Raw genomic sequence first — 23,977 nt, 5'->3', positions numbered from 1 at the left:
CCCATGTTCGTGTTCAGCCCCGCTTCCCCCCCTGTGTTTGGGCCAGTCGCTCCCCATCAGCAGCACTGGAGGGGACAGGGGCGGAGGCGAGCGGTCGGTACGGGGGGAGGAAGGAGACGCACGCGTGTTGCTTTGGCGCTGGCTCGCTCAGCTATATTTCATCACACGGAAAAACGAGACAACGAGAAGTTCCCCTCAGTTCGCTGAGGCAGCCCGGCAGGGGCCGGGGGGGCTCCAGCCCGTGCTCGGGGACCCCAGGCCTGGCCCTGTACAACACTTGGGACCACGGAAACGGAGGCGTGCGGGGCTGGGTCTGAGGAAATAACACTGGATGCCACTTGGTGCCCGAAAACGGCACATCCTGTGCCGAGGGTCTGGAGTCCTAAAAAGCCGCAGCAGAGCAAGAGGGGCCAGGGCAAGTCCCAGGGCTTGGCGGTGGGTCACGGGGTAGCGCACGGCAGCCTTGAGCCCCTCTCCCCTGGAGCGATGCGGCGAGGAACCGGTGTCAGCCCCTCCGCTGGCGACAGAGCCGTTTCTGAGGGGCAAGGGAGCGTTTCTGTGCTGCGAGGACCAGCCCGGGTGGGCGTGGGGGGCTGCAGCACCTGGGCTGGGCTGGCTGCGAGGACGGAGGCTCTGGGCTGTGGCGATTTCTCAGGTAATTTTAAGGACTCCCTAGAGCTGGAGCTCCTCTGCGTTTTGCAGCAGAGACTTTGTGGCTGCTGCAAGGTCCGGACCCCACTCTGCAGGTTTGGCTGACCGTGGGGTGCTGCTGGGGGGGCTGATTCAGGGTGTCCCTGTTCAATGAGCCCAACGCTCCAGACTGGAGGCTGCGGCCCCTTCCTGGCCCCAGCTCAGGCCTGGGCGCTGGTGGGGGGCCGGGACCCTCTGGCTGGCGCGAACAGCCCAAGCGCCCTCTCCCTGGGTCACTGCAGGTGGCTGGGGCAAGCAGAGCCCCGCTGGCTGTTGTCACGCACTAACGTGGTGGCACTGAGCCTTCGCTCTGCCCTCACTGCTGTGCGGTCCTGGGGGCTGTCCGCACACCCCACGCGTAACCTGCGCCCCGCACGGCCCGAAGCCCCGCTCCAGAGCCCCCCTCCAGCAGCTCTCCAGCATCCAGCTTCCTCCCCAGGCTGCCCCCAAGCGTGGCCGTGCTCCTCCGCTCCGCGCCTGTGGTTCTGTCAGCAGGCAGCTGCTCTCCATCCCCCTTTCGAGTGCAACCGCGGCACCGCCGGAGCGTACAGCAGCGCAGGCCGCAGCGCCTGGGCGACTCCCCTCCGCAGTGGTACAGAAAGATGCTCAATAACCGATGTCCCCGAAGGACGCTGGCCGCAGCTCGGGAACAACCCGTGGAGAAGAAGCCCTCGGCTGCGGCCACGCGTGGGGCTGTTGGAGCGAGGCGGTCGAGCAGCAGGCAGCTGCCGCGGGTCCGTCCCCCGGCCGGTCTCAGCGCTGTGCCCTGGGCGTCATGCGGTGCTCAGTGCCGCAGCGGGCAGGAGCGACGATGCGTTCCGGCTGGTGACGGGGCACGTGCGTATCTACACGGAGGTGAGCCTGTGCACGCAGCTGGGTGGTGGGGGTCACAAGCATGCAGGCAGCGATCGCGGGACCGCGGGTCCTGGGGTGACGTCGCTCGCCTGCTGCACGGCAGCTCCCGGGGTGCGCGGGGAGGTGCTGGCGTGGCCACCCTGCTCTGTGCCTCGGCAGCAGCCAGGAGCGGAGACCGCGAGCGCCGGATCAACTGGGAAAGGCCGTGGTACCGAGCTTCTGTAGGGGCTCTGCGGAGGGATGCAGGCTCTGGAAGAGGGGTGGGCCGTGGGGCAGAGCCCAGATGTGCTCCGAGGCCATCAGGCGGGCAGAGAAGTGGGCTGGGGCTAGCGAGGTTGGGCTGCTGGTGGAGCGGGGCTGGGAACAGAGCGTTTCGGAGCCTTTGACTGGAAGCAGATCGAGGGTCTGCCCGTGGGAACTGGCCCAGCGGCTTCGCAGCGGGACTGGGGAGGTGGATTTCTGGGGCTCCAGGCTGTGTGAGAGGCGGCCAGACAGCTCCTCTGCGTTGTACAGCGGTAGAAACTGAAGCAGTTTTAGGAGGGCCCCAAACTCAAAAGGTAGCGACGAGCTCCAAGTGCTCAAATGGGGTGACGTTAATTGCTTCGTTAGTTTGTGGTCGCGTGCCTTTCCCGAGTGGCCTGAGCCAGCCCCAGCCCCACGCGTGCAGGGGAGCGGGGGTCAGCTGGCCGGCACCCGGTGGCCTTCGGGCTGCGTCCGAGGGCTCACGCGCTCCGGGGCTTTACAGAACGCCTGGAAAGGGGTTATTTTAGCCAGTTTGAAGCACTGATCTCCAGGGCAGGATCAGTGCTGCGGGACACGTGGCGGGGAGCCCGGGGAATGCAGTCAGTTTGTTCAGGGGTGCGTGTGCCCGGTCCGGCACCACGGCCATGTCCTCCCAGCTGGCAGGCTCTGTCCTCTGCCCCTCTCCAGAGGCGCTCCAGACGCCAGCGGTCATTGGCGGTTTCTGCTGCCCAGTTTCCTCCGCTGACTGTCATCCGACTTGTGCACCCGGAAACACTCCTTCAAGTTCTGGGCTCGGATTTTGGGGTTCAGGATCTCCTCCCCCATAGAACTGGGGAACCAGCCCCTCTCCTGGTCGTGCAGGCGCTCCCCAAATATCCAGCCTGAGCAGAGACAGAGACAGGCATCAACGGGGAAGGACTGGCCCTTGCTCCTGCGCTGGGACGGTTGTGCTGGAACAAGCCTACGGAGCCGGCAGTGCTTTCTGGAAGCTGCTCAGAGGCCCGAGCTGGAGCGGCCCCAGTTTGTAGACCTGGCCAAGGAGGCCCACTCCCCCGAGCAGCACTCTGTTTGGACAGCTGGCTCGATGGATGCCAGCAGAAAGCAGGCACCACCGCCACCGAGTGCTCTCTGCTGCCCCGCCGCCACAGGAGTGGTTCACAGCAGAGACCCGACGCAACCGAGTTCACCAGCTACAAGCGTGCCCCAGAGAGCAGGACCAGGTGGCTGTGAAGCATCACCAAGGTCAGAACAGCTCCAGGTTACGTCTAGGGTGGCTCTGCCAGCCCCGCCATGGCCCACAGCCAGTGCCAAGGTGTCTGTGCCAGCACCGCCGCAGCTCGGGGCAGCCTGGATTTGCTGAGCTTTGGGAGGAGGCAGCTGCGATGCCAGTGCTGGGGTTTCTTCCCTGCTGGAGGACCCCCTCCTGTCTGTTTGATGGGTACCTACCTAGAGCATTGCCCACCCTTACACAGGGACCCCAGGCCCACCCCATCCCCCATACCATCGTCTGTCTTGTCCAGGATGTTGAGGACATCAGCCAGTTCCAAGGAGAGCTCATCCGGCTGCTGGGCCACGTACGGGTGGACGCACTGGATCTGCGGGCAGTCTGCCAGGGAACAGGGTGAGAGTGAGCGATGGTCTGGGACAGAGCCCACTGCAGGACAGCACGGCTCAGGTGAGTGCACCACCGCGAGCGCTGCAAATGGTCTCTCCGATCTGGTGGGAAACACTGCGGAGGCCACGGGGTGCCCCAGCCACGGGGACTGCGGGAGCATCTCTGTGGGGATCACCACTGCACTGCTACCCATGCTTGGGTGGGAGGAAGAGTGCTGGTGCAGCCCAGCCCAGGTTGGAGGGGAGCAAGGTCTGGACCAGGCCCGGAGACAAGTGGGTGTCGATGGTGGAAACACAAGGGGAGCCCAGGGAGAGGGTTCGGCTTTGGCAGAGACCCCAGGCCTGGGGCCAGACTGAGACAGGGCAGAAGAAGGTGCCATGGGGTAAGGGTGAAGCGCTCCTTGCTCCCACGCTGTGTCACTTACCAACAAGTCTGGATGTAAATGAAACGAACTTGGTTCTCCGGTTTGGGGCCAGCGAAATCATCCAGCGCTTCATTTCGCTCCTGGACACGGGAGACAAATCGAGGCCGTGAGCGCGAGACAGCCCTAGGCACCCCAGCTCTCCTGCCCAGCCAGCCCTCCTCGCTCCTCCTCTCGCAGCCCTTTCCTGCCCGCCCCCCGGGGTCCTGGACTCGCTGGTGATGCTGAGCTCCCCTCTCGCACACACCGGTTGGGATGTCGCTGACTGCGCCCACAAGCACAGGGTCTCCTTTGGGGAGCAGCACGGCTTCAGGGAGCCAGCAGCAGAGTGGGGGGCCTGGCATCCTCTCAGCTCTAACCAGGGAAGGCAGCTCCTGGCTCAGCTGGGTCAATAGGAACAGTTCTTCCCGGAGAAAAACAGTCAGAGGAACCATTTATTCCTGTGGCTGCTGTGCAGGAATGTTTAAAGGGCAGAGCTGATTAATTCGCTTGCAGACGAACGCTGCGGCACACCAAGGGTACCGCTCGCTCGGCAGCGGATGAGACCCACGTGAGCACGTCGCCAGATCCAGCACGCTGTTGTGCAAAACCTGGCCCTGCAGCAGGAGGGTGACGATCTCACAAGCGCTGGAGAAGCCCCAGGCCCGGCGCTCGCTCGAGGCTTCCCTCAGCCCCGCGTGGACACGGGGCAGCTCATCTTCAGGGGTTCCAGCTCCTGCCTGGAGCAGCAGCTGGGCCGCCAGCCCCGAGGGAGCCACAACTTTCTACCTTCTCAGACAACGGTTTTAAAGCCTGAACTTGACACACATCTAAAGCCACCAGAGCGTTTCCTGGGAGGAGAGAGGCCTAAAAGGGAGATGTGAAGGACGAGTGTCGGGAGGCTGACCTGCAGGGAAAACCATGTGCTTCAGGGCTGAAGTGGAATGCCAAGGACCAGTGAAAACATCTGCATCTGCAGGTCGAGTGCAGCCCCTCACGCCATGAAGACGGGCAGAGTAAGAGGCTGGCACACAGAGCCGTGCTTGCGGCCCTGTCTACAGACTGGCCTTGCACACAGCTCCCTGCAGGGCTCTCTGGATCCTGCCCCCCAGCTCCTCTCAGCCTGCTGCACCGTCTTTCGGCGCACCAGAACTGCTGGCAAGCCGTGCGCTGGATGACACGCTTGCTGTGGCCATCTAGAAGATGGGACAGGATGCAGAAGCACAGAACTGTCATTGCCTCCCCTGAGCTGAGGCAAGCCCTGGCCTGGTTTATTGTTCTCCGCTCAGCTCGGTCTCACAGACGTCAAATGTGCGTTTGCCCTGCATAACGTGACTGACATCTCTATTTTTGGTACAGCAAAGCTGCAGTCACGGGTCTGGGGAGAAGGTGTGGCTGCTCACTGTGCTGGGGGCACTGCACTGGGCTCGTCGGGGTGCAGCCTCTGGTCCCGTCTGTGGCTGGTGTTCATTAAGAGACATGGATGTCAAATGCTGGCCTACTGACAGGGGTGTGCATCATCTCTAGTAGCTGTTTAGCTGGTGGTAGACGTACACCTACAATAGCACAGGCGTTGTGCCTAGAAAACATGGGCCTGGTAAGGCTCGGGTCAATGAGAAATCCATGCCCTGAGCTCCAAAACAGTCAGGTCTGTGTTAGCACGCAGCTGAATCGTTTGTCCAGTCTGAGCTTGTTGGAGCCTGAAGTGAAAAATCAGCGAGCTAAAAAACCTGCATCCAGGGAGACAAGGAGGCCCCGAGCAGCAGAAGGGCTGTGCAAGCTCAGCTTCGGCTGTGGAAGGCGCCGAGGAAGCGGCCTCTTCTCCTACCTTTCCCTACAAGCAGGAGCCACTTTGCTTCACACGGCTGGTCAGGCACGGCCTTGACCTTTGCGAGTGAGCCAGCTGAGCTGCTGGAGCGTGCACAGCGTTATGTCCTACCTGCTTTTACTTTCTGAATATGCTGTGGGCTGCAAATCGGTTGAGCTCCTGTGCTGGGGCTGATTTCTGACCAAAGGGCCTGTCTGTCCTCCACCCTGGGTGTTACAGATACACCGTACAGGAGAGAAACCTGCCTACTTCGCTGGTGCCTTTCAGTAGGAGAGGACAAAGGTGGCCATGGGAGAGGGACGCTGGGCAGAGAGGTCTGCGGGGCCAGGCCAGCTGCAGCAGCGCGTTCTCTGCCTGCCTGACGCCGGTGAGCCCGGGGAGCTGGTCCCCATGCAGGCAGGGTGCTGCCCTTGCACCGGTGTAGGGGGAGAGCAGCGCTGAGTGCTGGTGGGGTGACTGGTGTACTCACTGGGACGATGCCTTCAGCATGTAGCTGGCCTCCCGGTCATCTGCGTTTTCCAGCAGCCTCAAGATGAAGACGTTGGCCAAACTCTGCCCCTGATCTTCTAACTCTTCTACCCGAAGAAGTCCCCGGGGAGCAGAGTCAAACACTTGGTACTTGTCCCTGTGAAAGGTCAGAGAGGAGATTAGGAAAAACTGCAGTTATCCCAGCAGACTTTGGCTTCAGCCGCCCAGAACTGTACAGAGGACACAGACCAGGAACCACAGCATGGCAGGAGGAAAAAAGATGTCCTGCTGTGGTAAGGGATGAGTGGGTATCTACGAAAACCCACCTCAAAGCAAGAAACCCTGCCCTTGCCCTGCCTTAGGCACGCCACATGGCCTAGAACAAGTTGCTGGCTCTGCCTGAGCTCCCCGTGTACAAAACACAGAGGGTGCTCCATCAAAGCGGACTGTGAGACTTAATTCATTCCTATTTGTAAAATGCCTCTGTGTTTTCTGGTTACAAGCTGCCACAGAAGCAAAATATTTCCAGGCGTACAGACACTGCGGCGACACGTTTATTAGAAACGTTGGACTGGCGAGATGCTCCCTACCGGTGGGTCTCGTTAGTGCTACAAAGAACACGCTGTTCCCCGGGACCCGTCTGTGCTGCTGCATTTCACTAGTGTCTCGTCACACAAGACCTAGTCCTAAGCACAACGCTCTCCTCCTCCTTCTCCCAAGGCAGCTTACTCCACGTCAAACGTAACCGCTAGCCTCCGGCCAAAAATTATACCCCTCCTTGCAGCTCACAGTTTCTAGCCTGCTTTCTTAGAAGTTTAACTGACAAAATCTGAGCTGTTCTTCAGGCAGCGACGAGTCAAAAATCACCTCTTGACAGGAAGACAGGCCTCCTGGGTCATCCTGCCAGTTGATGTAACTCCTTGCCGCTCTGCAGAAACTGGTGGATTACATGCTCGCTTACCCTGATGGGAGACCTGACCTGGAATCTGTTTAAGTCCTGTTCGCCGTAAATTGTCAGCTGGAGAGAGCTGAAGATGTCATGAAGAGTCAGTTGTGCTCAGAGGCAAGGTGACTGCTGGAGGGAGGCGTACGGGTCGGGCCAGGATGCCCTCCCGGTGCCTGGGGGACAGGACGGGGGCCCAGCATCGCGGCTTGGATGAAGCCAGGGGCGAACAGGACTAATGAAGTGCCCGGCGTACTACTCCAACTTTGCACTCACCCAGGAATCTGCCGGCAAATTACCAGCAGATCATTGAAAAGGAACAAGTAGATTTCTCTGAAGAGTTTCTTGGTGCGAAGTGTTCGTGATGTCTTTGGACCATTCATTTGCTGCAGTTCACCCTGCTTCAGCAGCCAGCGGGAGTGAGAGATGATGGGCACAGACTAGAAGGGAGGAAAAGATGGCAAAGATCAGGAGAGCAGCAAAAACCCATGGGCTTATGTGGTCAGGATGCTGCAAGCAACAAGAGATGCAGAAGGCAGGGCGGTGAGCTCCCATTGCCCCAGCTTGCACTGCAGAGGATGGAGCAGAGCCGGGCAGAGAGGGCAGCGTGCTCTGCCAGCCACACCGCAGCCCGGCACAGAGCGTAACAGAGCTCAGACGGGGACGCGACAGGGGCCCGAGGATGAGCAAACACTGAAGGACAGCCATGTTGCAGTGCCAAGTGCCAGATCTGAACACCAGGCTAGGCCCTGCACATCCTGATCTGCCTCTGGGGATCCCGTGTCTCATCACCTGGGCTGAGCCTTCCTGGCCAGGGAGAAGGACTTTCAAAAATGTTTATTTGGCCATTTGGCTGCAAGAAACACGTTCAACAGGTTCTCATTGGTTGGGTCTATCCCAGACAGGAGGAGACACTGTCCAAGCAGCCACAACAGCACTTCTGCTAAAGCTTTACCATATGTGGAGTTAAAAACAAGAAGTCCAGAACAAAGCACATCTTGTATTAGAAGAATGCTATGCTTCTAGTCAAATGACTGAAAGACTGGAAAATATCTGTGTAACTGCTACTCTTTCCACCTTCACTCCCTCCTTGTGTTTGTCACATGCGTGGTGGCACAGTCCTTCCTTCCACACTCTTGCATTCTTATTACCAGAGGAGCCCTGCCTGCGCCAGCGCCCAAGGCAGACCTGCTCCAGGGATGAAGCAGCTCCTGCCTGCCATTACGGCCTCAGTTCTACAAGAGATGAAGGCAGCCTTGTAGCTACCCCAATCTAGTGCTGTCCTGAGGACTATGGTCTAGGCTTGACACACTGTTAAAGTGCTCTGGAAAATCAAATTCTTGAGTGCCCAGTGTGGCTTTCCAAACAAATGGTTTCACATTTTTTTGCTTTGGTTGTTCAGGTACATAAAAAGGTTGCTGGGAAGCTAAATACGCTCCTCAAAGTTTGCGAAGCAGAAAGATCTGAGAAGCGTCTCCACAGCACTCAAGCAAAGAATTGACAACTCTGTACTGGAGTTTCACGGCGTATATAATGAGATCTGGTCACACATCACTAAATATTGATTCATTCATCCCATGACTGGAGCCAAAACAGATCATTAGCAGGTAATTAGAGACTCATATGTAATGCATAAACGCAGGGATGAATGAAAACAGTGGAACAGTCTTCATTTTGGTATTTTTCGACTTTAAAGTGTTTTGTTTTGTAGCTTTCATCTCCCTTTAACATATCTTGTAATGTAAAGTAATAGCTGAAAGCTGACCTGCATTTTGAAGAGAGGTGAGGGGGAAGAGCCAGAACTGAGTGCTGGAGCGGGAGCTGCCCGCTGCACACAGGCAGTCTGCTGCCAGCGTGTCACATCTGTGTACACACACAACGTGCTGGCCTCAGGGCTGCCCCGGCCTCTGCAGCACGCAGGCACGGAGACCACGCGCACGGATGCAGTGCCTGCAGCAGCATCTCCTTCGAAGGTTTGGAGGGGGACAGTGTGGACTAGGTCACCACTGGACACTCACTAAAAGGCGTGCAAGTAGGTTACTACTGCCGTGTATGTGCACACAACACCTGGATGCTGTTGGCTCACTGTCTGTAGACGGTTACCAGCCTGTACTTATACCTTGATCTTGAATTCCAGCTTTTTCTGGATGCTGATCATCTGCTCTGTTCGGCTCATCTTCCTGACACCTTCATTACATGCTTTCACCACCTGGGAAAAAGAGAGTATAAAGATTTGCTTCCACCAGCCTGAAGCGGGTAAGTGATGACGGGCAGCACAGAAATGCCTGACCGTGACAGGGTAAGTGTCCTGCTGTAACAGGAATTGACCAAGCCAAGCTCTTCTATCAGCACTGTATTTGCGGGTGGGGGACAGGAACAAACAAACAAACCCACCCCAGAAAACAAACTGAAAACCCCCCAAACACCCAGATGATGTTATAGCTAGAAGCCGAGTATCAGAGGACATTTTAGATGGCTGCATTCAGTTACTGAACCAGACAGTATTAAGCAATACTCCTGGTTGCACAGCAAAGGGAGCAGCTCAATTTGCAGTTCCTGACACACCACACATCTCATCTTCCTTGTCCCCAACACTTCAAACGAGGCACATGTGCAGTAGCATCTTCAGGAAGAGAATGAAGCCAAAGACCTTCACTTGAAAGATGCAAATGCTGTGGTTCTGCCAAGCAGCACCAGATGCCGAGGCTACAAAATGTCCCAGGGAAACAGATGTTCATCATACAGAGCCCAGCTGCATTCTGAGTAGCAACTTTTAACTTAAAAACCACAATCAATGCGCAGGCACTACCCTATTACAGGGACCTTAACCTAGATGCCACTGCCTGTTTCATAAGGAGCAACTCTCTTGAGAACTGGCTAGACAGAAAAATTACGCTGGAGAACAAGTGTGCTCTGTTTCTGCTCCTCAAAATCCACCAGAATACCAGTAACTGACACAGTGCTCAGCTCTTACCTCTCAAATAGGATTCCTACAGGGAAAATAAGCATCAGATGATCTATGTTGTGGTGCCTGTACCCAGCTGGACATCAGGCATCTAAACTTAAACACTTACAGGTAAGTAACCGTGCAAAGGGAGTTATGAAATTGATAGAGTCCCTGACAGCTGAATATAAAAAGAGCATTTTTTCCATCAGCAGTTGTAGTCATCTGCATACTACAGAAACAGCCTTCCTCAGGCTTTTGACCTATGGAAAAACAACTGGCTACCAGACACATCATGAGGGATTCTGCAAATACTAATGCAGAACATTCTTCATTGCTAAGGTCTCTCTCTTTATCCCTAGCGATCTCCAAAGTGTACACTTCCTAGGCTAGCTCAGGGCAAATCCAAGAACCCATTTTGTTCCAGTATTTCAGTCAGAAACTGCAACTCTATCTCTAGCACAGTTTTCAACTTCCAATACTTTTATTGAACTGCAGGATTCAAGAGATGTTCCAAGCTTCTGAGGGAGAAGGGTTCAAACACTCTGTCCCAGCCCACATAGCTGCCAGCTGCGTCCAGACCATTCAGCTATGTACCCTGGAGGTGGGATCGCCCTGTCTGACCATGTTGGGAACAGCCCAGAGGGAAACCATCCCAATGCCTTCCTGGTGTTTTGTACACAGCAGAAACTAGCACAACTGAACACCACACCTCCCTACCAGCTTCAGGGAAGAGGGATAAAACCAGCCCTGAGTACTTAATTAAGAAACTGTTATTCTAGGTCAGAGGAAGAAGTGTGCTGTATTGGAGGAAACCTGACACAGTTGTACTCTGCTGCCTGTGGCAGCTAATTATATCTCTTGCTGGGACCCATCACCTTCAGGTATCTGCAAAAACAATTTGTATTCTTGAAGACCTCAAGGGAAAACATTCTGTCTGCCCTTTCTTACAGCAGAAACATACACATCTGTTCTTAGCAAGGGATTCTTCATCACTGACATCTAAGTGCTGCTAGATTAGTCCATCTTCGAGAGCAAGGAAGACTTAAGGAAAAAAAATTACTCTTGAAACACAGTGACAGGATCCAAAGGGACCGCTCCAGAAGCGAATGTAGTTTGCAGGTCTTTTTTTTGGGGGGTGGGGGGGGCAGGGAATGAGCACGATGGTTTAATGTTAATGGCCTTCAGTTAGCTCATTCAAACTTACTGTTTCCAGTTCTTTATGCGCATCCAGGGCAGTGGTTTCCCTGTCAGACTTCTCTTCCACTTTCTTCAAAATATTCTGCAGGGGAGGAAAGGCTGTGTTAACTCTGATCCCAATCTGACAGCACAGGAAGGTCTTTGCTAGCTTCTGAGTTATTTCTGGCCATCAGCCTAATTACAGGATAGGTGACAGAATGCAGTGACTCTCACCTCGTAGTTCCTCTTTCTCATTAAAACCTGCTTCCATCTGACCTTACATCTAAAAGAAACACAGGCAGGCTCCTATTTTATAAAAATAAATTAATAAATAAAAATAGCTAGAGCTGACACTAGCAGACAGCGTTACTGGTAATCCCAGTGGGACAAGACCATTTGGGACTGAGCTCTTTCCTCATCCCTAGAAGCGTGTCCTCCAGCAGTGTTTAGACAAGCTGGCAAAGCACAGCAGGAAGATGGCTGACAGTCTGGTCCAAGCCACCATGATGTAGGGTATCATACACGGGGCATTTCCACATTCTGCACTGTGCATCTGTGTGTCAGCATCCTAACCACCAGGCAGCTGGGCTGATGGACTGTTGCGACCCCTTCTAGCAGCTCAACAAAGTTCCTTTTCAACTCTTCTGCTCAGTAAAAGCTATCTGGCAAATTCAGCACCAACTTGGGAATGGTTTCTGTGTGACTAAAATCTTTTTTCTATAGCTGTTGAGAATGCCTGATTCTATGGAAAGGCTTCATCCAGCTCTAGGGTTGATCATGGCTGTATCTAAGTCTCATTCACTACTGCTGGAATGGAAAAATCCAGGAGCGATCCAGAAGGCCTTTGGGAGAGAGAGAAAAGCAAAACTCTACCTGCACCAGCAGCTTGAGCCGAGTGATCCTTTGAAATGGCAGAATCAGGAAGGAAGAAAAGGACAGGCCTTTGCACTTGGGATCCAGCTCCAGCTGTGAGATCACCTCCCGGAAAGCTGGCTTGTCTTGGCTGAGAGGAGAGAGAGAGACAAGGTGAGGGCTCCGAGCGCTACCCAGCCTGCAACTCTGTTATGTAGCTGGTGACCCAAAAGCAGCTTGGTCCTAGAGACAGCATCTCTGCCGTAAGAGAAAAGAGGGGAGGAGGGGACTGAATGCTTCTAGGTGTATTTCAGTTTAAATCTAGAGATATTTATAGTGCTGGGGGATGGAAAAAATAGACTTTTTATGTACAAGCCATGGTAGTGTTCACATGTGTTAGCACATCTAGCTCAGCGGCATACGCTGTGTGCGTAGGTGTGTGTGAATGGGGTGTGTGTCCAAGTAGATGAGTCAGAGGCATAATTATATATTTTTACACAGTTGGAACTCTGTGACAAGGTGAAATTCACGCAGCCGTAAGAACAAGACAAGCCACAAAACAGCTCAAGCTTGGCTACTCCTGGCTGCTTCGCTGGAGGATGGAGATCATTATCTGGCCTGAGAAGGACATGGGCTGTGCCCAGGCCTGCCCTGGTGCTGTTTGCAGCAGATGAGGGCACTGCTGGGTCATGGACTCAGCTGCACAGAGCAGCCTCACAAGCCCCAGCTGCCATGGTCAAAGACAATGCTTTCTGGCAGCTGCAGGTCCCCGAGGAAGACTTACGCTGCTGGAGTCCTGGCTAGCAGAAACAGCACGGATGTGAAGCGATTGCTAACTGCACAAAACCTGTCTTTGCTGCGTGTGACTCGCAACATCCATGAGAAGCCGTTGTGTTTCTCCCCGCTGCAGCAGGTACTTGTGTGACGGTGTCACTCACCGGTGTGAGCTGCAGCAGAACGGACCTGCGTGCACCTGAGGAACAGCTAAATGGGGGGGAACTGTGACATGCCTCAAGCTTCGAGTTCAGCCGAGGGCTGCAAAATTTCCGTGCTCGCTAGGAGCTTGCGGAAGGGATTTTATTCTTTCCAATTTGCTTTATGTTCTCCCACAGATGAAAAAAATGCTGCCCTTTAAATTTGTATCTAGGTATACCACTATCTCCAACAGGCCCTTTTCAAGCTGAAGTAATCCAGCCTATTGCTGCCTTGCTTCTGAGTGTTTAGTTTAATGGCTCTAGGCAAACTGTTTATATTCTGCAGCTATATTGCTCACCTCTGACTGAAGGAAACCCTGCGGTACCCTCCTTCAGGAGAGAACAGTTGGCCAAGCTCAACAGAGGCCCCTTAAAGTGGTTTTTTTTTTGCCTCAAAAGCTGGAGAGCAGAGAAAGAAAAGGATTAGGGCTCGTTACACAACTGCTGCTATAGCAAGGAAATACAGCCCACAGCATGTGCAGTGGGCTGTCCTGAAAGAATCCATGATGTTGTAACTAAAGGAAAATTAATTCTCCTGCTCAGAGACAAACTTGTAGGGCACTCTTTGTTTTAAGCTGGCATAAAAGATTTCCTACTGGACCAAAAGACTTGCTAAACTTGAAAAATACTGCAAAAATATCTTGGATTATATCCTCAGGTCTAGGTAATGTCTGCATGTCTAACACCAGAATGTGAAGAAAATAGCTTTTATTTTTCCTTTTCAGAAAATTCTGCTGTTCTGAAAAAAAAAAACCAACGAATTCCCAATTTTGGGAAGGCCAAATGCCTTGTTGAGAAGCTTGGGAAAAGCAGTGGCTGTTCTTGTCATCAGAGATCTCTATTATATTCTTGGCCTTTCACTCTCTTACCTCTACGTGCAGTTTAAAAATACATACATTTCACAAGCATGTGTCCCCATACACATCATAAATATTTCCCACAGTTGGGGACTGCTGGCTCTGCATTTACTTGGCATGTTACCTGCATACTATAGTACCCCACCGCTGCTATAAAGCCTTTTAATCGTGTTTTCTTTTTATAGGTGCAGTGAAAAATCAGTGAAGTGGGAAACCCTGTTTCGATAGTATCTAGCCCCTTCTCATAAATATCAAAATTACAGGTAAATCCGTGGCCTATACAATTTTGCAAAATAATGTAGCATCAAGCAGTGGAACTCACAGAAGCTGCTTGTAAGCTCTCTCCTGGTAGGTCTGGTTGGAGACGTAGGTGATGTACACAGAGAAGTGATTAACTGTATGCTGGTAGACGATATCGCACACATCCGAGATCACAATATTCTCCTCCACCCGCTGCTCGAGGTCCAACAGGAAGCTAGATGAGAAACCCAGTGCTCCTATTAATTGTGACCTGTCTATTCCAGGCAATTCCCAGAAGAAGCCCTTGGGGTTCAAAGCAATCAATGTGTCCACAGGCTCTTTGAAAAGACAGTGGGTAACAGACTGGCCCTAGTCAGCACCTCCATCCCTCTACAAATGAGGTTAGCTAAAGCGATGCCGTTCAGCTGGACAAACATCCAGCAGCAGTCGGCTTACCGCTCACTAACAGCCATGACATCCAGGACATTGGAGAAGAGGATGTGTGCCTCAGACTGGTGTAAGATCTTTTTCAGACGTTCATTCTCCATGAAGTGAGACACCAGCAGATTGAGACTCTTGTAGTACGAGGCTTCGGAAGTAACCAGCTCAAACATGGCCTGGAGGAGAATGCCAAAGAAGAAAATCAGCAGGTACCCTCTACTTTTATAGAGAGGTGCCTACAGCGTTAATTAGAATATCTGTGCTCCACACAGTCATGGACCTTGCACCCACCCTCCTGGCCAAGAGTACAGGGAGAGGTAAGCACGCGACGGCATTTGCCATGCATTACGTAGGATAGCGACTTGAACGGGGAAGATTTCCTCCCTCAGCCATCAGCCCTGGCTCCTTCTGCCTCTCTCCTAAGTTGTCTGACCTCATTTCCTTCTACTGAATCTCTCCAGCAGAACTATCTCTTTTTCTCATTATATACAAGCAGTCTGACTTTGTGAACATGCACACATAAGAGCACTTTATGGGCTCTCCCCTCCCTTCTAAGTGTCACTTAGTCTTGACCTGAGGCTGCCCCAGGCACCGGACCCCCCTGTGCCCACTTGCCACCGTCCTGCACTTTTGTCTCTGTTTCGGGCAAGTTCCCCTCAGCAGTCCCATGCACACTCCAGCCCCCTGCTGATCACAACAGTGCTGGCTTGTCGCTCTGCTCGTTGTGGCTTATTGTGCTACCCAGGAGGGTCTCCTTGCACCATCTACGCTCTTGTTTCAGAAAAGCCATGGTGTAGGGGCTGGGATGTACAGCACCCAGCATGCTGCAGGCCCAGCGTGTGACGTGTGCTCCTTGGGGCAGAGCTAATACACAGCCGTGGTGCTCCAAGCCCCTGTGTCTCCCCTGCTCCAAAGGAAATACAGCTGTTACTGTCCAAGTGAGGCTCCCTGGTCAACCCTGGCCATACAGTTTTCTGACCCAATTCACCAAGACCTGGGACAAGACACGGTAGTCCCTAACTATTACCATAAGTCATAAATGATCTCCAAATTTCAGCCCTTGCTTCTTCTATTAGAAGAGAAAACTCTGGAGCAAAGCCTGGCTTCCTCAGGCCAGGGATGTGGTCCGGGGAGGCAGAAAGACAAATTGATGGTCTGGTTCAGAGATAAAGAACAATTTAATGGGATGAGGATATAAAGCCTTCTGCCTACAGCAGGAGCCGCAGGGACAGTCCACTGTTACCTCACAGAGCTCCCTTACTCTCCAGGCAAGTCTTTGTTGTCTTTATTCAGAGGTAGATAAAAAAGGTGATTATTTACATAACTACTGAATCCTTAGTTGAAGTAGGATTAACTGAGGATTCTCACAAGGGCTTCAACATGCTGAAAAATCATTAGATCCTTCAGATATCTCTTGATGAAGGTGTGCCTTGGGCTCCTTGTCCTGGGGCTGACCCACGCTGCCACTACTGGAAGAGGAACCTTTTGGTAGCTCAGTGAAAGTCTTGTTTCCTTGAACCTGAAGTTGCTTTGACCCCCGAGACCAAGCTCCCCAGCTGCCCGCGGCTCCTCTGCTGCACCCTGGTGAGGGTGGGAGGTGGCCACACAGCATAGGTGCAAGTCCCTCAGCTCTGCTGGCTCTCCGAGGCTGCAGGGGCTCAGCAAGAGTCGGGGAGATCCAGGGGAGCAGCAGGTACGTGCAGTGTTTTTTGTGCTGTGCATATGGGAAAATACCTTCCAAATTAGCTGGGGGTCTGTCTTGTGGCCTGGCTGTTCTTTTTTTGAGTTGGTTTTAAATTTTTTTCTTCTTCTTTTTAAAGAAATGATTTCAAATTCTCCACTGATCAGTTTTTGGCCTTTTCCTGGCAATATCGCTAGGCATTACAGAAGAACCTGAGGTACAGAGACTTGGGTTGTATTCCTGACACTGTGCTGCAGTCCAAGATCTGGGAGAACAGGCACAGCAAGGATTACTGTTACTCAAGGATATCTCTTACTCAATCCAGAGATGCTAAAATATCAGCTGAAGTGATGTTTCGGCTCTTTGTGGGGTTGGCAGCCTCAGAAATATTCCCGGTGGGCAGTGAAGTCAAATAGGTGGTCGTTTTCTGCACCAGAGGAGGCGGCTATGCCTGCACAGCCCCCAGAAGGGAGCTGGAGAGAAGGGTGTGGGTAGAAATGAAGGTACTTGGTCAGTGTGTGTGGAACAGCTCATGTTTAAGGAATAGGAGGATGTTTTATTTTTTTCAAGGCCAGATCTCAAATGAGAAAAGTGGAGGAGTATCAGCTTGACTTCTCTGCACAGCTTCACCAGGGCACCCGGTGAACCTGAGAGAACCTCTCTCTCTCTCCTGGCATGACTGGCTAGGTCCTAAACGCACCTCTTGCAGCTTTAGCTGTGCCTTTTTGTTTGATAAATGAGAGAAGTAGTAAAAATAGGTAAAGATACAACAAATAATGAGACGGGACAGCCTGTCCCTTCCAGATACCCTGAGGATTGATACCACCAGTCATTTTGCACTGCAGCTTTCCAGCTGCTCCAACCCAGGATGTTTTTTCTGCCAGGTTTAGTTGTAGGATGGCCGTGAGAGCCAAGATCGAGACCTGTCACTCTGCCACAGCCTTTAAACTGTCAGACAACTTGCTTCATCTAGAAGGCTGCTTCCCGATCTGCAGAAGCCCCTCTGCCTACGTCTGGAGAAATTAATTTGTGCATGTTTGCTGTTCACCATAGTGGGGCGTGCTAGACCTGCATGGGCACATGCAGAGTGCAAGCCCTACTAAAGAAACAATGAAATCCATAGTGAAAATATCAATGCACAGGGTTCTGATTTAAATGGGACACTAGGAAAGTAAAGAACATTTCCACCGACTGGGACAAGCTTCTGGAAGCGTTCACAGCGAATGCAAGGCACAAGTTTAACTTACTCTGGAGATCCAGCTGGGTCTCTGCAGACCCAAAGTACCTACTCCAAGCAGCCCAACTGCCATTCCTCTTTTGAATGGTAAATATGAACAGCAAAGCTCCTAAACTGACACCAAACATCCAACCATGCCGATGCGGTGATGTGATTTCTGTGGAATAACTGAACTTAGCTAGCTCTAAGCAGACACTAGAAAAAAGAGCATCAGCTTCTGGTCTCAGAATTGCAAAAATAACCAGAAAAAAATTTGAACTAAATCTCAGTCGATGTAATACTATCTTCCTGAGCCTACAAATAGTCTGAAGCTATCTCTTGGAAACATGACTAACACTGTTCCATCAGTCCGCTGGGTCATTAACTTCATGAAATTTCATAGACATGTAAAAGCTACACTAATAGTTTTCATTGCTTATGTTTTGGCAGAGAGACTGAGAAAGGAAAAGAGAAGTGGAGCCTAGGGAAGATGGAAACGTAGAAGATAAAAAGGAGAAAAATTAAGAGTTGCTGAAGACAAGACTAAGTAACCCTACAGGCTAAATTCCTATTGAGACAACATGGTGTTTTATTGCATAGATGGGAAATACTTGTTCCCAACGGCCCTTTTCTGCACGTAAACCACCAGGGAAGAAGGGGGAATTCTCGTCTAGTTTAGGAGGGATGTTGTTCTGACCCGATGCCACAGCATTGGCTGCGACAGCTCTCAGACCTGATTGTCTTTGTAGGGCCAGTCTGACATCCACCTTCAATAAGTGCAGGAAGTCCAGCACGAGAGCTCTCTGCACGTTTGAAATCTAAGGTTTGCTCAAAGAAGAAGGAAAGGAAGTTTAATATTTTCTGGACTTTTTTGTGAAAACGGAACAAGAGAGAAAGACTGCCTACATGTCAAACGCGCTCTTCCACACAGAGGCCATGTCACCAGTGTGCACAACCTGGTTCAAGTCCCTCTTTTGCTTGAGCAAGGAGTATTTTCAGAGCAGCAGCTCTCTGATCTAAATTCACACCATGACACATGGTGCAGATTAGTCTGTCTCTGCTCCTTTTTCTAACACTCAAGCGACCTGAATCCAAATAATCCCTGGCAAAAACTTTACTAAAGCTCACATATCTCAGCAAAAATGGCTCAGTTCAAAGATTGAAAATACTTTGCTAAACTATTTTTATTAGTAAACTGTCTTGAGCGAGTTCCACTCAGCTTAGAATGTCCTAAAACACAGACGATTAACACAGTGTAGGAAAATCAGTACAGTTAGCAAGCAGAAAAGGACAAAATGAAGAAACTATACAGTAAATAAAACAAGGACAAAATGAAAGGTGGAGAACAAAACTGGAAAAGGAATAAACCAGAGCCACTCCACAAAAAGGCAGTACCAATATCTAATTTAAGGTTCATGCTGAAAGACGTTTCACTGATTAAATGTTGTTTCTTCTCATCTCTGGATCACTACCTCTCCAGAGCCTAGTACCTTGGTGACAGAATTTGCTTTAGCCTAAATCACATGTAATACAGGGGGTCTGTTTTCTCTCTAGTCACTTGTTCCTCCTGCTACATACATGTTGCCTGTCATTTCCTCCATGTTAACTCCATGTCAGAGCCCAAACAGCACTTCACTTGACTTGTTCTTCTTGCATCACTACATTTGCCAGACAGCTAAAAGAAAGCCCTTGGTGATTCGTGTTTTGCTGTGTTTGATGCTCAACAGATGTCTAGATAATTAAAACTACCCAACCAATGACTTAGTCATTTCTGATAATTATTCCAGTAGCACATAATTTTCGTATTTCCCTGACCTCTGTGGTCTGCGACATGTCTTTTGCTTTTTCTCTTGTTCTTCCTTTTTCTGCATTTGTACTCACATTTTTGTGGCACTTCCAGTTGCTGTTTTACATCTTGCTGCTCTCGCATTCACTTCAGATGAAAAAGTCTGGTTGACAGAGGCCATCACTGTCTGAAGTCTGTTTTGATTTGAGTTCCCAGGGCTAATGGGCCACGCTGCAACATTTTTTTGCTGAAATTGCTGGGGGGGGGGGGAGATAGGGGAGTGGGTGTGGAGGTGGTTTTTTATTTTTGTTTTTCCTTCTTGAAACTCCATTTTCTGGCTCATTTGTTCCAATGGGGACTATGACAAATTGCCTTCTACAACACTTTTCAAGCATCTATTGCTCTCCCAGTCAAGTTTTTTGTTCTGATGCTTGAAAAACACCTGTGTCTTGTTTTTTATCTTGTATTGATAACCTGCTGAGTCATTTTCTGTCATCGCCAACAACGAAGACCAGTCTCCTCTTCTTATTCTTGTCTCTTTCATTTTGCAGATTGTTGCACATGAGCAACTTTTTCTCTGACTGTTTAAGCCCTGCTCCATCACAGCTACGGTGGTGTTCCCTTCCTCAGCTATGAACAGGGGTGTTTGCTTCAACTTTCTTTCTGTTTGTGTACTGGTATTCCTCCCTGTGGTCTAAATAATACTTTTGTTCTACCTTTACTGTCTGAAGAGCTGCAAGCTCTTCTAGTCCCTGTGTTTACTCCAGCTTTGAAGATAAAATGGGTCAGAAGGGTATGATTTTGTTCTTAAGACATTTACTCCAGTATTTCTTCTGCCCTGTACTTCAGGTAAATTCCTCCAATTCTCCTTCATGAAGCTAAACACTTCACATTCACTGAATCAAGCCCTCATGTACAGCTCACATTCCCAGTCCATATCCCATGTACAGTTCCAGCACTGCAGGAGCAAGCAGTGTTTGCTTATAGCAAGGCTGAATTCAACATCATCTCTTTAATTGCCTCTGTGATTTCTCCAGCCCTCCTTGTTTTCTGTCCTTGACTCTCCTCACAAAGCAAATTCTCCACTTTATCTATTCAATGTTCAGCCAATTTCACAGCTTTCTGGCTTTGAGCAATTTTATAATCTCTTACTGTGCTAATCCCAGAACAAACAGGAAGAAAATTTCAGCTCTGACAAACTAACATCAGGGGAAAGCACAGCACTTCTTTAAAGCAGCACTAGCACTGTCCCATCTCCATCTGCTTCATTTCTCTTGTTATTTAAGCAGAGAGAAGAAAATTCAGCACACTTAATGCTGGGGTTTAGCAGCACAGAGATTTTTTTCCTTAAAACACCTACAGGTAATGAATGTAATGCAACAGAAATGGCAGGTTTTGAAATCTATAATGCAAACTTATAAGCAAATGTTTCTAAGTAAAAGACTCTTCATTTTGAAGCAGAAAGAAAAAGAAAAGCTTGTAATTTTTCAGATGCCAGATTGTGTTTGTAATGCTGGCAGTTAGAAGTACCGTGTTTTGCCAGGTAAACAGAACAGATCTGATATAGAAATAACCAGCGCAGAAGAAGAACATGGAAAAGCAACAAATCATTTTAGTCACCTTCAGCCATAACGCTGACACACTGACAGCCTGCGCTTGCCAGCCCTAGCTACCCTGTGTAAACACTGGTCCCTTCCACTCAGGGTGTAACACAGCCCTGCCCACCACACCCCTGCAGCTCACAAGAGGAGCCTTTCTAGTGAAGCAGGGAAGTTACAGCCTTGGCCAGGACTGGGGTGGCACTGGATACACAAGGGATTCATAAATGTTGATTCTGAAAATCCAAGTAAACTTAGGTGGAACTGCTCACACCCTGAGATGTTCCTCAGCACTTTGGGTACAATCTCAGGAGCCAGGGCTGAACAGATACACTGCCACAACGATCTCACCAGAAGCAATCCTGCGCAGGAGTACAGCAGGACTGACAGGATTGAGCCTTTGAAGGCCCCACTGCTCGTATTACAACGCACACCACATGCTAAACAAGGCTTGTTTGTCTCCACTGCTGGCTACAAATGCAGTGCTATGCCCTGACAAAGAGCACTCACGCTCCTCATGCTACCCAAAATAGCAACCAGTTGTAAATTGTTGTGTGACTGTTTTCATTAATTACAGCAGCTACCCCCACCTACTCCTCTCACCATTTGATGCAGCCCTATAAATTAACAGCATATGACTCTTACACAGTGATGTCACTGCACTGTATGGCTAAAATGCATGTATACCTGCCACTATTTTTTACTGCTTTGCATAAGACTCCAAGTAACAACACTTAAAAATAAGGAAACTTATCAATCACCATCTCTTCTGTTAATGCCATCATATTTAAAACAGATTACAGTTAATGACTGAATTCTTCTAAGATTTCTGGGGGAAAGTATGTATCCTGCTAGTAACTGCACTGGGAACCAAAACCTCTATCACAAGATCCTCTTCGTTATCCCTCCCTTCCTTTGTAAATTGTTCCTAATGCTGAATCAGAAAAGGGAAAATAAATTGAGTTTTTTTTGCTACAGAAATGTCCAGCAGTAATAGCACATAGAATGACAATTGTAGTTTCAAAAAAAAGAGCAAGTGGCGCTAACCAGTGCAACACAGGGAAGTACTTGGCAGGGCAAGGCTTGTCTGTGACTGTTATGAAGCTTTTCATTTTTAAATCTTCATTGTTTGACTTAATTCACTCTCACTCTTTTTAAGCAGCAAACTAGTTAAGAAACACTCCACCTTCCCCCATTACCTCCTGCAGCTTGATCTCATCTGGCTGGAGGATGCTGAGGACCCCGCTGCTTCGGATCTCAGGAAGATCCTGCCATAAGTTGAACCTGGAGTTGGAGTTCCTCAGCAAACTGATTTGTGGTGGAGCTTTGCTTTCGGTTGTACTTGTAGGTTCTGCTTCGGATGGGGCTTCCTCAGTGGGTGAACTCTCCTCAGGGTCTGTCTGTGAGTCCTGCAGTCGTCTGGTTTCAATCTCCTGGCGTGTAGATTTATCTCGATATTCCTGATACAAGAGCCCTAGGAGGCAACAGTAACAGGTCTGAGAGGTTGCAGCTTAGCAAAAGAGTAGAAATGTACTGTGGGAAAGGTTGTTTGTTTTGCATTAGTTCACCCCAGCAGAGGTGAGAGAGATCCCTTCCATGCTGAGCGCAAAAGCCAATTACAGCATTCCTATTTCAGCCAGAAATGGAAACTATAAATGGAAGACCATTTCTAAATCTAAAGTGTTGTCAACAATCTGCTCTCACAAAACATTTAGCAATGCAGTCAGATGAAGCCATGATCAATCGGAAGATATAAAAGAAGCAGTTTGTTATTTGCAAGGTTTTTAAATGTTTCTTTTAAACCTTGATTTTCTCTGCAATATTATTATGTTACAAGTTTATAGCTTGATAGGTATGTGTGAGTGCATGTCTGGAAAAGTAATACTGCATATACTGAAACCGCTTTACAGAAGCAATTTGATGGCCATGTGTATCCTTCAGGAGGAAACACTGAGCTCCTGCTAAGGCACTGGACAGGTCAGGCACTGGGAAAGCAAGCTACAGTTGCTAGCTTATTTTGGTATTGACTTCGTGGTCAGCCTTGGACACATCGCTTAATTTCCTTCTGTTTTCTTTCTCAGTTTCTATGATGATTGAAGATACAAAATTAACATTCAAAAGGTACCTGAATGCCACAGCACTAAGGAAAAGGCTCTGAATTCACACCATCTCGCGGCACATCAATCACACGAGGTGTCTTCTGAGTTTCAATTACTAAGTTCTGGAGCAGATGAAATTGCACAGCATTTGCCTCCACAACCTGATTTCAACTCACAACATGAAAAAGGTAGGAATCCTGAAATTCCTTGGCCATCTTTAGAATATCCTTTGTCTCTCCCAGGGCTTTTTAACTGTCCCATTTCTCTTTCTAAGTCATCTATAGGACCTAGAATATTAATTGCTCGAATATAAAATGTAATTTAGGAGATACGAAAAGACAAGAGAGCGTGAGACTGCTCTGAGTCACTCAAACTGAAGGAGCGCGATTTACATTATCTCCCTTGATTTATGCTTGAATTGCAAAGTGTAACATGAACGAATAGAAAAAAGTCCTTGCTGTTAAAAAAATAAATAAATGCATCATTAGGGTTTAAAAATCTATCCGGTCACATGCAATCACGATATTGGATCTCAGAAGCAGATTCTGTGTGTAATAAGGTGAGAGACTACTGCGTCAGGAGTTTGTCTACAGAGGGCAGAAATGTAGATGTTACTGCCTGTTAAATCTCTGGGTCAGTTTTCACGAGGCTCTGTACCAGTCACTGTTAAAACTATATCAGAAATATGCTCGAGAAACGCGCAGGCACAAGGACAGCATTACCGCAGTCTGCGAGCGTATCTTGGTATCTGTTCTCCCTGGAAAGATGTTCAACGTCAGATTAAAATAGCAATAAGGCTAGCTGTGCCTAGGAAACCATACAGTCTTCTGTTAGCTTCCTACACGATAACCGAAGAGAGGAGACTTCCCCTGAAGTTTTTGCATGCTGCTGCTACTTACATAATTTCTCTCTGCATCAGCTAGGCTTATATGGCTTTCCTGAGCATTTCTGCCTGTTATTCAGCATCAGTGAGGGTGCTGAGGATGTAGTGGGGTGGGAAGGTGCCTTCAGGACTGGAGCAGAGAGCCTGCTAAATTGGCGCTGCTTTCAGGGGTACTGATCCACAAG

The 23,977-nt window shown here is 50.2% G+C and overlaps 1 protein-coding gene across 7 annotated transcripts in view; it reads right to left on the bottom strand.

Moving 5' to 3' along the window:
- Nucleotides 1-127: 127 nt before the first annotated feature.
- NGEF (neuronal guanine nucleotide exchange factor) overlaps nucleotides 128-23,977 on the bottom strand; it is a 53,254-nt gene continuing 29,404 nt past the window's right edge. For all 7 annotated transcript variants that reach the window (XM_075417659.1, XM_075417660.1, XM_075417662.1 and 4 more), the window contains 11 exons: nucleotides 22,010-22,284; nucleotides 14,545-14,705; nucleotides 14,171-14,323; nucleotides 12,039-12,168; nucleotides 11,194-11,268; nucleotides 9,162-9,251; nucleotides 7,319-7,482; nucleotides 6,101-6,256; nucleotides 3,828-3,907; nucleotides 3,290-3,394; nucleotides 128-2,669 (listed from right to left, as the gene is read on the bottom strand). In XM_075417659.1, coding sequence (XP_075273774.1) covers nucleotides 2,497-2,669; nucleotides 3,290-3,394; nucleotides 3,828-3,907; nucleotides 6,101-6,256; nucleotides 7,319-7,482; nucleotides 9,162-9,251; nucleotides 11,194-11,268; nucleotides 12,039-12,168; nucleotides 14,171-14,323; nucleotides 14,545-14,705; nucleotides 22,010-22,284 — 1,562 coding nt within the window. In that variant the 3' untranslated portion in view covers nucleotides 128-2,496. The remainder of the gene's footprint in view (nucleotides 2,670-3,289; nucleotides 3,395-3,827; nucleotides 3,908-6,100; nucleotides 6,257-7,318; nucleotides 7,483-9,161; nucleotides 9,252-11,193; nucleotides 11,269-12,038; nucleotides 12,169-14,170; nucleotides 14,324-14,544; nucleotides 14,706-22,009; nucleotides 22,285-23,977) is intronic.

Source organism: Opisthocomus hoazin, chromosome 4 (assembly GCF_030867145.1).
Source record: "Opisthocomus hoazin isolate bOpiHoa1 chromosome 4, bOpiHoa1.hap1, whole genome shotgun sequence".
Taxonomy (NCBI): Eukaryota; Metazoa; Chordata; class Aves; order Opisthocomiformes; family Opisthocomidae; genus Opisthocomus; species Opisthocomus hoazin.
Note: the sequence above shows the minus strand (reverse complement) of the source record. Positions and strands in the feature narration are given on the sequence as shown.